Source organism: Oncorhynchus keta, chromosome 23, assembly GCF_023373465.1.
Source record: "Oncorhynchus keta strain PuntledgeMale-10-30-2019 chromosome 23, Oket_V2, whole genome shotgun sequence".
Taxonomy (NCBI): domain Eukaryota; kingdom Metazoa; phylum Chordata; class Actinopteri; order Salmoniformes; family Salmonidae; genus Oncorhynchus; species Oncorhynchus keta.
This window is the reverse complement of record NC_068443.1, coordinates 48,748,620-48,765,220: the sequence shown is the minus strand read 5'-3', so window position 1 is coordinate 48,765,220 and position 16,601 is coordinate 48,748,620. Positions and strand designations below refer to the sequence as shown.

General features: G+C 42.8%; 1 protein-coding gene and 1 long non-coding RNA gene across 6 annotated transcripts in view; one reads left to right on the top strand and one right to left on the bottom strand.

Moving 5' to 3' along the window:
• LOC118402402 (anoctamin-8-like) overlaps positions 1-14,618 on the bottom strand; it is a 31,545-nt gene extending 16,927 nt beyond the window's left edge. For 3 of the 5 annotated variants that reach the window (XM_035800575.2, XM_035800576.2, XM_035800578.2), the window contains exons 1-7: positions 13,723-14,618; positions 7,835-7,945; positions 6,725-6,857; positions 2,734-2,872; positions 1,461-1,557; positions 711-827; positions 395-522 (exon numbers count right to left, since the gene is read on the bottom strand). In XM_035800575.2, the coding sequence (XP_035656468.1) occupies positions 395-522; positions 711-827; positions 1,461-1,557; positions 2,734-2,872; positions 6,725-6,857; positions 7,835-7,945; positions 13,723-13,801 (804 nt within the window). In that variant the 5' untranslated portion in view covers positions 13,802-14,618. The remainder of the gene's footprint in view (positions 1-394; positions 523-710; positions 828-1,460; positions 1,558-2,733; positions 2,873-6,724; positions 6,858-7,834; positions 7,946-13,722) is intronic. The other 2 variants (XM_035800577.2, XM_035800579.2) reach the window with 2 other exon arrangements.
• Positions 1,491-16,587, top strand: LOC118402404 (uncharacterized). The gene is made up of 4 exons (XR_004829486.2): positions 1,491-1,568; positions 6,795-6,878; positions 7,007-7,140; positions 16,314-16,587. It is a non-coding gene; the product is annotated as an uncharacterized LOC118402404 (long non-coding RNA).
• The last annotated feature ends 14 nt before the right edge of the window (positions 16,588-16,601 follow it).

Sequence of the window (16,601 nt, the reverse complement as noted above, 5' to 3'; positions counted from 1 at the left end):
TCAAGTGCCTTGCTCAAGGGTACGTCGACAGATTTGCCACCTTGTCGGCTTGGGGAATTAAGAGCTGTGGCGGGGGATACATTTTGGAAGTATAGGCCATGTTTTGTTACATGCTGTTTCATGCAGTGATTGTGAAAGGAAACACCTACACATATTCCCACAATAGGTGAGTCATTAGTATTGTATAACTGTGAAATCCCATTGTGTATGTTAGCTACATTTAGCCTAATCCACGATCTGTTTGTGCTATCTTGCCAACTCCTACGTCACTGTCACTAGCAGATTAGGTAGTAGGCTGAACTACATTGTGTATGATACATTAGTTACCGTATATTGACAGGTTTATTGGCCAGTGTGTGGTCTCCATTGAGGCATGTGATGCTGGATCACCTACCTGGTCAGCCTCTGCCAGGATCCACATCAGGAAGCCAACGACGGCAGGGTACAGCATGGAGTTGGTGTAGAAGCCCAGCCAGGCAAAGTACATGCCGATTTTCACTCCAAAGTAATCACAGATGTCATCTAACACACAGGGATCAGCAGCCACGGACCAACAACATGGACAAAAGACAGACAAAATGGGTTATTCATGGTTTCAGCTAGTGAATGATCATTTGAAGAAATGTGCATCTTTCCATTGATGTTGCATTTGTAGCGCAGATAATTGTAACAATAAGTAATGCAGTATTGTCTCAACAGTTGCTGCTCACCCAAAGGCTGTCTCTCACAGACAGCTTGGACCCATGATGTCATCAGCTGACTGAGGATCCGTGGCTCATGTAGAGGAAACACTTGACAGATCACTCCTCTGGCCACCAGTTCTGGAACTATAATAACAAGTGAATGCCATTTATCAGATGATTTTAACCATTGCAACTGACAGTCATATGAGTGCATATTTTAAAAACAACTTTTTTATTTTTTTTATTTTTTACGTATGTGTGATCAGAGCTCCCTATCCTGACGTTTCAAACTCTACCAACTGAGCAATAGAGGAATACATTATTCATGTCCATACTCTCCAAGGATATTTAAACTCTACCAACTGAGCAATAGAGGAATACATTATTCATGTCCATACTCTCCAAGGATATTTAAACTCTACCAACTGAGCAATAGAGGAATACATTATTCATGTCCATACTCTCCAAGGATATTTAAACTCTACCAACTGAGCAATAGAGGAATACATTATTCATGTCCATACTCTCCAAGGATATTTAAACTCTACCAACTGAGCAATAGAGGAATACATTATTCATGTCCATACTCTCCAAGGATATTTAAACTCTACCAACTGAGCAATAGAGGAATACATTATTCATGTCCATACTCTCCAAGGATATTTAAACGTTTGAGATCAATCAACATAGTTATCAGTCAATAATGAAGCAGTCTTACTGTATATGTTGTCATGCTGTAGAGAAAGGGATTGATGAAATACAAAAATAACAGTTTACTGATTGGTTGTCCCTCCAGGAAGTGGATGTTGTGAAGGACCGCCCCTGGTTTGGCACGTAGGTTATCCAGCCAGTACTTGATGATACTCTGACGCTCCTAAAGACAAGGTAAGAGTGGAACAACCACATAGATTAAGGGAAAAGGTAAAAAGGTAAAAGTCAGCAACAGGACATACACTATATATGCAAAAGTATGTGGACACCCCTAGACATTAGTGGATTCGGCTATTTCAGTCACACCCGTTGCTGACAGGTGTATACAATCAAGCACACAGCCATGCAATCTCCATAGACAAACATTGACAGTAGAATGGCCTAACTGAAGAGCTTAGTGACTTTCAACGTGGCACTGTCATAGGATGCCACCTTTCCAACCACTAGAGCTGCCGCGGTCAACTGTAAGTGCTGTTATTGTGAAGTGGAATCATCTAGGAGCAACAATTAAGTGGTAGGTAGGCCAGACAAGCTCACAGAACCGGACTGCCGAGTGCTGAAGCGCCTAGCACGTAAAAATCATCTGTCCTCGGTGGCAGCACTCACTACCAAGTTCCAAACTGACTCTGGAAGCAATGTTGCACAAGAACTGTTTGTCGGAGGCTTCATGAAATGGAAGATTACCATACACAATGCCAAGCGACGGCTGGAGTGGTGTAATGCTCGCCACCATTGGACTCTGGAGCAGTGGTAAAACGTTCTCTGGAGTGATGAATCACGCTTCACCATATGCCGGTCTGATGGACGAATCTGAGAACGCTACCTGCCCGGATGCGTAGTGCCAACTGTAAAGTTTGGTTATGGAGGAATAATAGTCTGGGGCTGTTTTTCATGGCCCCTTAGTTCCGGTAAAGGAAAATCTTAATGTTACAGCATACAATAACATTCTAGTCGATTCTGTGCTTCCAACTTTGTGGCAACAGTTTGGGGAAGGCCCTTTCCTGTTTCAGCATGACAATGCACCAAGCGAGGTCCATACAGAAATGGTTGTCGAGATTGTTGTGGAAGAACTTGACTGGTCTGCACAGAGCCCTGACCTCAACCCCATCTTATGGCTGAATGGAAGCAAGTCCCCGCAGAAATGTTCCAACATCTAGTGGAAAGCCTTCCCAGAAGTGTGGAGGCTGTTGTAGCAGCAAAGGGGGACCAACTCCATATTAACACCCATGATTTTGTAATGAGATGTTCAACGAACAGGTGTCCACATACTTTTGGATATTATGTGTATATCGGAGATGTTTAAATATGTTTGCAGATTATGGCCATAACGGATACAAACCTGTGAGGTGAAAAAGATCAATTCACTCTCTATGTTCTCATAGATGTTATCTTCCTCACAGGAAAACCTGCGTGTTCCGCCTCCGTACTCTGGTTTCACCACTTTGTGCATTCCCAACAGCTCTGCACCACGCAGCAAGCTGAGGAGAAATGGAGGATGGGGGGGGGATTAGGATTTCAGCGGGTCAGATATTGCCTTTAATTAACAGTCCTGTTTCAGTCTCTTTTTACCGAGCCTGAACCCATATCTGACTTTGCTTGTCTTGCCAACTCCTCCTATGGCCAAACGTTGCGACACAGAACAAAAAATACCTGGAACCAGGTCACTATTTACGAATTTGATGTTTACGAATGATGTGGTAACGATGTGAGTACGTCGGCTGCCAAATAGTGGTGCTTGTTTCAAACAATTACACAGAAACAAAAAAAACAAGTACAGTGAAATGCCTTTCTTGCATAATTACCCCAACAATGCAGTAATCAATCTCAATGTAGAACTAAAAATTACATACCGTAGAACACACGGGAGAAAAAAAAGAAGAAATGAGAAGAACATGAGAAAGTAAGTAAGCATACTATACAGTATGTCCATAGGGGCACAGGGGCATACTATACAGTGCCTTCTGAAAGTAATAATAATAATAATAACTATTCACTAAGAGACCCTGTGAGTTAGCAGACCAGCACCGTGTCTCATAGATACAGGGGCCAGATGATTCTCTGAGGCGAAACGCCTTTCAATTCAATTCAGCAGGCGACACAAAATCAAATCAAATCAAATTGTATTGGTCACATACACATGGTTAGCAGATGTTATTGCGAGTGTAGCGAAATGCTTGTGCTTCCAGTTCCGACAGTGCAGTAATATAACAATTCCCCAACAACTACCTAATACACACACAGGGGTGAATGACAATATATACATATACAGTTGAAGTCGGAAGTTTACATACACCTTAGCCAAATAGCCAGTTTTTCACAATTCCTGACATTTAATTCTAGTAAAAATTGGAGTAAAAAATCCCTGTCTTAGGTCAGTTAGGATCATTTTAAGAATGTGAAATGTCAGAATAATAGTAGAGAGAATAATTTATTTCAGCTTTTATTTCTTTCATCACTTTCCCAGTGGGTCAGAAGTTTACATACACTCAATTAGTATTTGGTAGCGTTGCCTTTAAATTGGTTAACTTGGGTCAAACGTTTCAGGTAGCCTTCCACAAGCTTCCCACAATAAGTTGGGTGAATTTTGGACCATTCCTCCAGACAGAGCAGGTGTAACTGAGTCAGGTTTGTAAGCCTGCTCGCACACACTTTTTCAGTTCTGCCTACACATTTTCTATAGGATCGAGGTCAGGGCTTTGTGATGGCCACTCCAATACCTTGACTCTGTTGTCCTTAAGCCATTTTGCCACATCTTTGGAAGTATGCTTGGGGTCATTGTCCATTTGGAACACCCATTTGCGACCAAGCTTTAACTTCCTGATTGATGTCTTGAGATGATGCTTCAATATGTCCACTTAATTTTCCTCCCTCATGATGCCATCTATTTTGTGAAGTGCACCAGTCCCTCCTGCAGCAAAGCACCCCCACAACATGATGCTGCCACCCCGGTGCTTCACGGTTGGGATAGTGTTCTTCGGCTTGCAAGCCTCCCCCTTTTTCCTCCAAACATAACAATGGTCATCATGGCCAAACAGTTCTATTTTTGTTTCATCAGACCAGAGGACATTTCTCCAAAAAGTACAATATTTGTCCCCATGTGCAGTTGCAAACCGTAGTCTGGCTTTTTTATGGCGGTTTTGGAGCAGTGGCTTCTTCCTTGCTGAGCGGCCTTTCAGGTTATATCGATATTGGACTCGTTTTACTGTGGATATAGATACTCTTGTACCTATTTCCTCCAGCATCTTCACAAGGTCCTTTGCTGTTGTTCTGGGATTGATTCACACTTTTCACACCAAACTGCGTTCATCTCTAGGAGAGAGAATGCGTCTCCTTCCTGAGCGGTATGACGGCTGCGTGGTCCCATGGTGTTTATACTTGTGTACTATTGTTTGTACAGATGAACGTGGTACCTGCAGACGTTTGGAAATTGCTCCCAAGGATGAACCAGAGTTGTGGAGGTCTACAATATTTTCTCTGAGGTCTTGGCTGATTTCTTTAGATGTTCCCATGATGTCAAGCAAAGAAGCACTGAGTTTGAAGGTAGGCCTTGAAATACATCCACAGGTACACTGCCAATTGACTCAAAGGATGTCAATTAGCCTATCAGAAGCTTCTTAAGCGATGACATCATTTTCTGGAATTTTCCAAGCTGTTTAAAGGCACAGTCAACTTAGTGTATGTAAACTTCTGACCCAGTGGAATTGTGATACAGTGAATTACAAGTGGAATAATCTGTCTGTTAATAATTGTTGGAAAAATTGCTCGTGTCATGCACAAAGTAGATGTCCTGACCGACGTGCCAAAACTATAATTTGTTAACAACAAATTTGTGGAGTGGTTGAAAAATGAGTTTTAATGACTCCAACCTAAGTGTATGTAAACTTCCGACTTCAACTGTAAGTATATGGATGAGCGATGGCCGAGCGGCATAGTCAAGGTGCAGTAGATGGTATAAAATACAGTATAAACATGTGATATGAGTAATGTAAGATATGTAAACATTATTAAAGTGCCGTTATTTAAAGTGGCATTGCTTAAACACTGCAGGTCCTCACTGCCACTCAGAAGCGTCATGCCCATAGGGGCGCTTTTTCCACATTTTGTTAAGTTACAGCCTTATTGTAAAATTGATTAATGCCATGTTGCTGTGGGGGAACCAGCCCAAATCTCTCCGGGTACTCATCAACTCTGGGGCCGATGAGAGCTTTGTGGACGCTACCATGGCGTCCGAGCTGGGAATTCCCACTCAGCCCCTCTCCATTCCCATGGACATTAGAGCGTTGGACGGGCACTCTATAGGCCGGGTCACCCACAATCACCACCCCATCAACCTACGTGTGTGAGGGAACCACAGCGAGAGAATCCAATTTCTGCTTAAGTCTCCTCATGTTCCCATTGTATTGGGATTCTCTTGGCTTCAGCGACACAATCCCTCTGCTGGTGCCAACATGGTCTGGAGCCCATCCTGCCACTCTCATTGCCTGAAGTCAGCGCAGCCTGCCCACGGGACGTCTTCCTGGCGGCTCGGAAGTTGCCCCGGACGTCTCAGCGGTCACTACGAGTATCTGGTCATGCCATTTGGCCTTATCAACGCCCTTGCTGTGTTCCAGGCTCTGGTGAATGATGTTCTCTGTGACATGTTGATCAGGTTTGTCTTCCTCTACCTCGACGACATCCTCGTTTTCTCCCGCTCCTCCCAAGAACACGTGCTCCACGTCCGACAGGTTCTCCAACGCTAATCGGAGAACCAGCTTTTTGTGAAAGCAGAGAAGTGCGAATTCCATCGCTCCACCATCCCCTTCTTGGGTTACATCATCGCTGCAGGGAGTGTACAGATGGATCCCGGGAAGGAGCGTGCAGTGGTGGATTGGCCCCAGCCTAAATCCAGAGTGCAACTGCAACGTTTCCTGGGATTTGCCAACTTTTATCGCCGCTTTTTCCCGGGGTTACAGCACCCTGGCTTTTCCCCTGTCTGCACTCACCTCTCCCAAGGTTCTATACCTTATGGACTCTGCTCTGGATTTACTGACCTCTGTCTGCCCTTGACCTGTCATTTTGCCTGCCCCCTGTTCTAGTAATAAACTTTTGTTACTTCGACACTGTCTGCATCTGGGTCTTCTCCTGAAATGTGATAGTATGTGAGTGCGTGTGCGTGTGTCAATATAAATGTGTGTGCATGTGGTGTGTGCGTTGGAGTGTCAGTGTGCAAGAGTGTGTAGAGTTCTGTGAGTGTGCAAAGAGACCGTGCAAAAGGGTCAGCTCAGATAGTTATTAACATATAACCATTTCATTTTTGACAAAAATGTCAGGTCAGAAGTGGGATATCTTACTTCTCGAATGTGCTTGTAATGCAGAACGCATATCCCTGTGTGTGTTGATGCTGTCTGATCTGGATTTTAGCTTGTGGGATTCCCAGTCGGATATGGTTCAGCAGCCATAGCAAGGTGTGGTCATCTATGGTGTCTACAACAAAAAAAAGAAATGGTCAGTTTCTAGATCAGCTTTTGCATTCATTTTATGTAGGAGCCCATTTCCATGCATTAATATTGAACCTGTCGCAATTGCGTGACCGTTTTTTTTTTTTTACACTTTAAATTCTTGTCATTCACCAGACAGTCTTGGAGCCACTTAATGAGTGTATTCACATAAGGATGTTGAAACAACGACATTCTCCAGAGCTTGGCGGAAGTAGCAGCAGTAACCGTGGGAGGACGGAGCCGTGGAAAGGTCAATCCAATCAAATGAGGTAAACGCCTGAGATGATATGGGGCAAGGCACCACTGCATTCATGTCATCCCTTCTAGCAGGAATAAGTGAAATAATTCATATCCAATTTTGATCCATGTTGGAAACTTGGTTTGACTTTGATTACTGAAATTGATCCATGTGTAGGATGCATTCCCACAGCATGTGCAGAATCCTAGAGTACCTTACTCTGTAATAAACATACAGGTAATGCAGGGCTGCCCAACCATCTTCCTGGAGATCTACTGTCCTGTAGGTCTTCAGTCCAACCCTCTTATTGGAGATCTACTGTCCTGTAGGTCTTCAGTCCAACCCTCTTATTGGAGATCTACTGTCCTGTAGGTTTTCAGTCCAACCCTCTTACTGGAGATCTACTGTCCTGTAGGTTTTCAGTCCAACCCTAATTTAGCATATCTGATTCAGCTATTTAAAGTCTTGTTGGGCAGCTAATTAGTAGAATCAGGTCTGTTAAATTAGCGTTGGACTGAAAAACCACAGGAAGGTAGATCTCCAGGAAGAGGGTTGGGCAGCCCTGAGGTAATGGATGTGATTCAGTATTCCCCGTGAACTGTTTCATGTCACGTCTCCGAGTGATTGGCTCATTGCCCACAACGGCTAATAAGATTCCCATCTACATTTCCCATCATGATTGAGGGGACTGAACCATAGAAGATGAATGTGGCGATTAAGTGTACCTGAGAATGTCATTAGGATATCACAGTCTTCCGTGGGAACCATTTTCAGCCAGGATTTATGGGACATGATGTACCGTCTGGCCTGCGAGAGGCGTTTCCCAAACAATTTGTCTAAAGGGGGAGAGGTAGAAGGGAGGAGAGAGAGGGCAAAGGGGGGATGCATAGACAGATGGAGGGTAAGAACAGTTCTCATCAGTGCCGTGTAGTGGGGAAAGAGGTGACAGAAGGAGAGACGGAGGATTCTGCCAAAGTGCCAAATCCTCACGGCCAGCTTTGTCACTTTTCTGACTCGTCAACAAGGCCAAAGCAGTTTGTTACTCCTTTCTCTCCTCAGACAATTTGAAATGCGCACAGATCATCCCAAATCGTGAAAGAATCAGAAATTACATTTTTCTACATTTGCACAGGGCTTGTGCAATTCAAGTAGCTTCCTGCGCAACAGAACACGAGGCTCACCATTACATAAACACCAAACAAGTGTTTACTCCACTAAGCTGCAGTACTTGTAGGGTAGCTTTTGAAAACTGCTCTTGAAAACTAACCACCATGTGGGAGGTACAAACCACAGGCTCCAACTTAATCAGGTCAAAGGACAGGATAACAATGAGAATCTGGAATGCTCTTGTCAGCGCATTTACCTACTGAAGTGGGATCTCACTCATACGTCACCTACTACTGGCATGAGAAGTAGTCCTCTAACCTTCCTCGCCCCTTCCCTCTCTCCTGTTCTCTCTCACACGCATACAGACACCCACAAACACCACTGGGCTGCAGTGGGTGAGCCTTGTGTATAGCTTGTGCAGTGAAATGCATCTAACAGGGCGCCACTGTAAGGGCTTGTGTTCTGAACAACATGCAGTACTCGATCTTTCCCCTTTCTTGCACAACCACATCTTATACTTTTATCTTCACTGCCAAGTTACAATGTTTAAACCAATGACAGCTCCATACCCGGGACTTTTAGTGCTGGGACTGTTAAGGGACTACACTACACTGAACAAAAATATAAACGCAACATGTAAAGTGTTGGTCCCATATTTCATGAGCTGAAACAGAAGATCCCAGAAATGTTCCATATGCACAAAAAGCTTATTTCTCTCAAATTTTGTGCACAAATTTGTTTACTTCCTAGTTATTGAGCATTTCTCCTTTGCCAAGATAATCCATCCACCTGACAGGTGTGGCATATCAAGAAGCTGATTAAACAGCATGAGCATTACACAGGTGCAGCTTGCGCTGGGGATAATAAAAAGGCCATTCTAAAATGTGCAGTTTTGTCACACAACACAATGCCACAGATGTCTCGAGTTTTGAGGGGGCGTGCAATTGGCATGCTGACTGCAGGAATGTCCACCAGAGCTGTTGCCAGAGAATTTAATGTTAATTTCTCTACCATAAGTCGCCTCAAACATAGTTTTAGAGAAGTTCGCAGTACATCCAACCGGCCTCACAACCGCAGACCATGTTTTTTTTATGGTATCTGTGACTAACAGATGCATATCTGTATTCCCAGTCATGAGACATCTGTAGATTTGGTCGGACCTAATGAATTTATTTTAATTTACTGATTTCCTCATATGACCTGTAAATTGTTGCATGTTGCGTTTATATTTTTGTTCAGTATAGTAGCAGCACGTAAGACAGCAAATATAGACAACGTAACTTTGTGATTGTACCTACTACGGCTGTCCCCAACTATTTGTTTTTAACCTAGAGTCATATGTTCTTTCAACCAAATGATTGGTCGAAATGTTAAAACGTGTATTTTTCCATATATAGACATATCCTATGTGTTTTTCTTTTTGTTTTTGTTGTGTGTTTTAAAAAATAATTTTACCCCCTTTTACTCCCCAATTTTGTGGTATACAATTGGTAGTTAGTCTAGTCTCATCACTGCAACTACCGTACGAAGTCGGGAGAGGCGAAGGTCAGGCGCCGTGCGTCCCCCGAAACACAACACGGCCAAGCCGCATTGCTTCTTGTCACAACACCCACTTAACCCGGAAGCCAGCCGCACCAATCCGGCCAAACTCTCCCCTAAACCAGGGAGACGCTGGGCCAATGTAAACAACACTATAAATATGATAAGCGCACCAGAGAATCTGTTGTAATGTTTTTACCCCCCAAAATTTTTAACCTTTATTACAGCAAAACCTAAAAACAGTTGAATGCAATTCCCGAAATTGAACGGTTTATTTATTATTTACGCAAATTATTCAAACTAAACTGCTTGATTTGATTTCAAATATGGAATGACTCATATGGTGTGTGATGACACGAATGAATGACTGATTGACACAGTAGCCTATATAAGTATTGAAATATAGGCGTAAGTAAGTTACGATACAAAGACTAAACACGATGCGCTCTTTGGCCTATACTAAGCCTAATGATAATGACATTACTTATTATTATAATGACAGTCATAATAGTAGTAACAACAATAAGAAGGAGATCAAGAAAAAGTAATGTTATTATTATAAAAATACTTTTTCTGACTATTTGGAAGAGTGTAAACAACACTAAATACATTCTAAGGAATACCAGAGAGGCTGTTCTAATGGGAAAAAAATGTAAAGCCTTTATTACAGAATTTCAAAGATTAAAATCAGACGAATTTGTTGAAATTGTTTATTCGACATGTTGTGGGTGCGTGAGTCTTGGTGCTCACGGATTCAGTAGGCTATTAAACAAACACTCAATCAGAAGCAGGATCTGTCTTATTTCTGTATATATATATATATGTATGATTTATAAAGCCAGACACATTTAACAGTTAGGAATTGATTATACGTCTAATTAAGTTGGCGTTTCCTTTCTCCTCTCACTTTTCTTAGACAATTAAGACAAGTGCTGTTTTCTCGTCTCCTAACTCCGCTGCTGCCTCCGCTGCATTGTTCTCAACAGTTCACGCAGGTTAACGTTGCTATTATGCACATAGCAACATGTTCTAGGAAAAGGCGCCAATTCAACTGCGCACTGATGTTTCAGAACTGCCGACAGCGACCGATATCCAACGCGGGAGGAAGTGAATTTGTTATAGGGTAGCCAAGTGGTTAGACCATTGGACTAGAAACCGAAAGGTTGCAAGTTCAAATCCACAAGCTCACAAGGTACAAATCTGTCGTTCTGCCCCTGAACAGGCAGTTTACCCACTGTTCGTAGGCGTCATTGAAAATAAGAATCTGTTCTTAACTGACTTGCCTAGTTAAATAAAGGTAAAATATATATTTTATTTTTATTAGTGTTGCACCATTGTTCTTATGTAATATAACCATATACAATTTCAGTTGCACATGTCTTAGTAATGGACTGTGCCATCCCCACGGCCTCCTCAATGGATTAGTCCAGGTGCGAATCAGACAGATGTCTTGTACACCATGAAATTATTATTATGCTACTGCTCGACTAAAGAAATCGTGGTCGACCAACAGCCTATCGACCAAACAATTGATCAGTCGACTAAATGGGGTCAGCCCTTTACTATGGTGTTATTTTCCTAACCAAAGCTTTAATTTGAAGACCAACTTTGATAATTGTGTGTGTGTGTGTGTGTGTGTGTGTGTGTGTGTGTGTGTGTGTGTGTGTGTGTGTGTGTGTGTGTGTGTGTGTGTGTGTGTGTGTGTGTGTGTGTGTGTGTGTGTGTGTGTGTGTGTGTGTGTGTGTGTGTACTGAATGGAGAACACTTTAGTCTAACAGTAACATTTTTTAACAAATGCAGCCCAAAGCCTTTAAAATGGGCTGTCCCCTCATCCAATAGCACATTGGGCCCCTATTCATATCCTAGATCAGTGATCCTACTCCGAGATGCTTTATGAATACAAGCTCTGAGCATCACCTCATTAACCCGCATCACCCCAGTAATTATTTTCAATTACCTCATTGCTCATAGGCTTCCCCCACATTGCTAGATAACAGTGACAGCTAGGCATTGGCAGCAGAACACTTCAAGAATATAATATCTTCGATTACAGATGATTGGATTCTTATCTATCCACCCCCATCTCCAAATTCACAGAAAGGCCAAATCCTGTGCCATACTGTTTTCCTCTGCTGCTCTTTGAGGACTTTCTTCAACCATTGCAAGAAATACCAGTCAGTCAGCTCTCACCTCCACCACATAGTTGTGACAGAATAGGCTAAACAAAAGGAAGTGCGGTAAAATGTGTCTGTGATGTTCTCGCCTTGACATCTTCATGATATGTCACCAATTGTGTCCTGAGTATATGTTCACTGGTACTGTAAACACTTGAAGATTAGGCTGTGTGTGTTCACTGGTAGAGTAAACACATGCAAAGTAGGCTAAGCATGTTCACTGGTAGAGGGGAATGGGGTAAGGGGGATACCTAGTCAGTTGTCCAACTGAATGTATTCAACTGAAATGTCTTCTGCATTTAATCCAACCCCTCTGAATCAGAGAGGTGCTGAGGGCTGTCTTAATCGACATCCACGTCTTTGGTGCCTGGGGAACAGTGGGTTAAACTGCCTTGCTCAGGGGCAGAACGACAGATTTTTACCTTGTCAGCTCGGCAGGTAGCCTAGCTAACCAGTAGGCTACCTGCCGCCAAAGTAAACACATGCAGAGTAGGCTGTGTGTTCGGTTGTTTCAGTTTAATGTAAACGTTAAATATTTTTTTATTTAACCTTTATTTAACCAGGCAAGTCAGTTAAGAACAAATTCTTATTTTCAATGACTGCCTAGGAACAGTGGGTTAACTGCCTGTTCAGGGGCAGAACGACAGATTTGTACCTTGTCAGCTCGGAGGTTTGAACTCTCAACCTTCCGGTTACTAGTCCAACGCTCTAACCACTAGGCTACCATGCACTATGCAGGAATCGCTATGTAATTTCCTGGTTGCTAAAATTCGAATAGTTTGCCTAATTTCAGTTTATGTGACAAAACAAGCAAGTATAGTGTACAACAATGTTCCTCAAACTCTGTCCACAAAAATGTGGACTTGAAAGACATGTGTGTGGTTGCTTAATGTTATGCACAATGCCGTTTTTCAGAAGGACAAAGTTGTAATACAATAACCACTGTAGGCTACTAAAATCCAACATTAAATATTTAGTTTTTAATCTTACAGTTTCTGTTTAAAGGAACTGTCCAGTGTTTCCAGATTTCTATGAAATATGACCTATAATTAATTACAATATGTGTAAAATAGTTTTTCCTTCCAATTTTTCTGTGTTAGAATGGTGTGGGCGTATACCGGTCATTAAAAATATTCATGCAATTAGAGCGCTGATTGGCCAGCTCCTTAGGAGGATGACATCATCCTTTGTGAGGAAATATCAAGCATTTTTAAACAGTCTGTTTGAGATACAAGTTTGAGTTTGGGCTTTTGAAGTGTTTTTCCCCTCACATTTATGCGTTGGCCACAAATAGGAGTATAGGATTAGTCAACAACATTATTTGTGTATGATTTAACAGAATATTAACTTTTAAAAGTGAGATTTTTACTGGACAATTACTTTACCACTTTGACATCTAGACAACTGAAATAAATAATTAACATCTAATATTTATCTAAATACAAAGGCAACATTAAAACAATATAATGAATGGAAATGCGGTTGTACAAAAGCCAGCACAGCCGTAACTTGGCCCTTCTCATTCTCATTGGAATACGCACAATGTTATAGGTCACGATGCACTACCAAATCAATAAAACATGTGGCATGAAAGATGAAAGGTGAAGGCTAAACTATAGGATTAACCGCGAAAGGCTGGGGTCAATTGCATGTTTCGTGAATGTATGAGAATACGGCATCATAGTTTACCACCACAAATATTATCATTGATAATAATCCCCTCTGTAACCATCGATCTCGAATTTACGCAACCTGTCACGACGACAAAATGCTGTGTTCCTCAAAACACTTACCCAGTACACCTGACGACATTGAAGATATTTGCTCTTGCTTAGTTATCTTGTCCTCTTCGGTGGGCACTGTCTTCTCCATCCTCTCCCCTGCACTGTCGCTGTCTGCGGTGCAGTTGTGTTTACAGACGCGGCGATATTAGGTGCCGCACGCTCACGTCATAAGTATGGTGCACGAATTCACTGTCAAGTGCAGAAGATGATGTTCCATGTATGAACAAATTTGGGGATACCCGCCTACCCTACCTGATGATGGACTGCACACGCCAGTCTTCCTTGAATGAGCAGTGAGTTAGAGGAAGTCGACACGAAGTCCCGTCCAATATAGTGTAACGACCCTGGGTTTATAAGCGCGGAAATCGAACCTGCCGCATGAGCATGTTTTTGCGGCACAGTCGATAGCGCGCCGGACCTCGGGCTAGAAGATAACTGATGGCAGAGCTACAGCGAAGGTGTATCTCTTCTTGCTTTGCAATATCTGTCGTCAAATGACGCAGTGATAACAAATATATCAATATCTGCTCTACCTTCCATTGGAGTGGAGTAAAACATTATGTGAGGTGGTTTTGTGACGTGAAAGGGCTATAAAAAAGGGCATCTTATATTGCGACTCCATCCATCATGTAGGCTAGACGTAACATAAAAGGTTCATCAGACAAAACAATCCTGGAAGCACTGGAGTTGTATCTGTGTTGTAGCCTACATTCAGGTATTTGATTCATGCGTCACAGACAATTTGCTACTTATTGAATATTCTGTATGTATTCAGGAAAGTATTCCGACCCATTGACTTTTTCCACATTTTGTTACTTTACAGTCTTATTCTAAAATGGATTAAATCGTTTTTTTCCACTCACCAATCTACACACAATACCTCACAATGACGAAGGAAAAGCAGGTTTTTAGACATTTTTGCAAATGTATAACCCCCCCACCCCGGAAATATCACATTTACATAAGTATTCAGACCCTTTACTCAGTACTTTCTTGAAGCACCTTTGACAGCAATTACAGCCTCAAGTCCTCTTGGGTGTGACGCTACAAGCTTGGCACACCTGTATTTGGGGAGTTTATCCCATTTTTCTCTGCAGATCTTTGGATGGGGAGCGTCGCTGCACAGCTATTTTCAGATCTATCCAAAGATGTTCGATCGGTTTCAAGTCCAGGCTCTCACTGGGCCACTCAAGGACATTCAGAGACTTGTCCCGAAACCACCCCTGCATTGTCTTGGCTCTGCGCTTAGGGTCAAAGGTGAACCTTCGCCCCCAGTCTGAGGTCCTGAGCGCTCCGAAGCAGGTTTTAAATCAAGGATCTCTCTGTACTTTAGTCCGTTTATCTTTCCCTCTATCCTGACTAGTATCCCAGTCCCTGCCGCTGAAAAACCTCCCCACAGTTCCCTGACCAAGGCCCTTCTCCCCCATTGCTCAGTTTGGCCGGGTGGCCAGCTCTAGGAAGAGTCTTGGTGGTTCCAAACTTCTTCCATTTAAGAATGATGGCCACAGTGTTCTTGGGGACCTTCAATGCTGCAGAAATGTTTTGGTACCCATCCTCAGATCTGTGAACTGGCTTCTCAAGTTCTCAAGCTCAACGACTTTTCCGTTGAAAAACACTTTTTCCTTCAAGTTAGTGGAAATGCTATGGGCTCCACCTTGGCCCTAATTATGTGTTATATGTGTGCTATTTTGAGCAAAAGTTTATCTGTGATGAGACCAGGATCCCTTCTCCATGATTCAGGTATATTAATGATATTCTCTCTGTGTGGATTGGCACTGAACAAGAACTCCATGAATTCACTTCCTGTTTGAACAGCATGAACTCTGACCTGAAGTTCTCTATTGAATATGACCACAAGCGGGTCCATTTCTTGAACATGTGGAATAGAGGTTGCTAATTGGGAACTTTATCGCCACTCTATATCAGAAAGAGACTGGCAGTTACACTTTTCTCCTAGCAAGGTAGCGCTCATTTTAGTGCCCTTGAAAGAGGGTTACCCAAGAGCCAGTTCTATAGGCTCAGACTTGTGTGTCATTCGACAAAGGACTTCATTGATAACGCTGTCAACGTGATATACTAAAAAAATGTGTTAAAACTTCTAAGGAGTTCTACTACTTGCATATCTACATTCACCCCCAAAGCCTGTTTGATTAAAAACATAGTAATGAAGCACTGGCATATGCTCACCTCAGACCCAGAGCTCGGCCAGGAATTCAAGGAACCCCCCTTTAATTGTCTACAAACGGGGCTCCAATCTTCGCAGTAGACTAGTCAGAGCCAGCTTCAACATGGGCTCTAAACAAACCGTCCTTTTACTCCACCGAGAGATGTAAACTACCCTTATGGCAATTGTGCTCAGTGCAACAGAACCTAAAAAGTCTCAGTTCTGACACCCGAGGTCTGGATACAGTGTTAAAGGCGTGATCACATGCAACACAAAATGTTTGATTTACACCCTGTTTGTGACAACATGTACGAGGGAAAGACAACTAGAAGCTTGAAACAGAGAATAAGCCAACATGAGACGCAAGGAGGAAAATGACCCTGTTACTTGTCACTTTGTCCAGTGCTCTCACATTGTGTCTTCTCTATAATTCCAGGGCATTGACATGGTGGAAGTGTCACCAAGAGGAGGAGACAAGGACTGCAAACTCTGCCAGAAAGAACTCTTCTGGATTCATACTTGAGGCACCCTAAAGCCGTTAGGATATAATAAGAATTTAATATGAGGGTCATGTTGTAATTCCCACTGTCATTATCTTAGCTTCATGCACGCACACACACACGCGCGCGCGCACGCGCGCACGCACGCACGCACGCACGCACGCACGCACGCACACACACACACACACACACACACACACACACACACACACACACACACACAC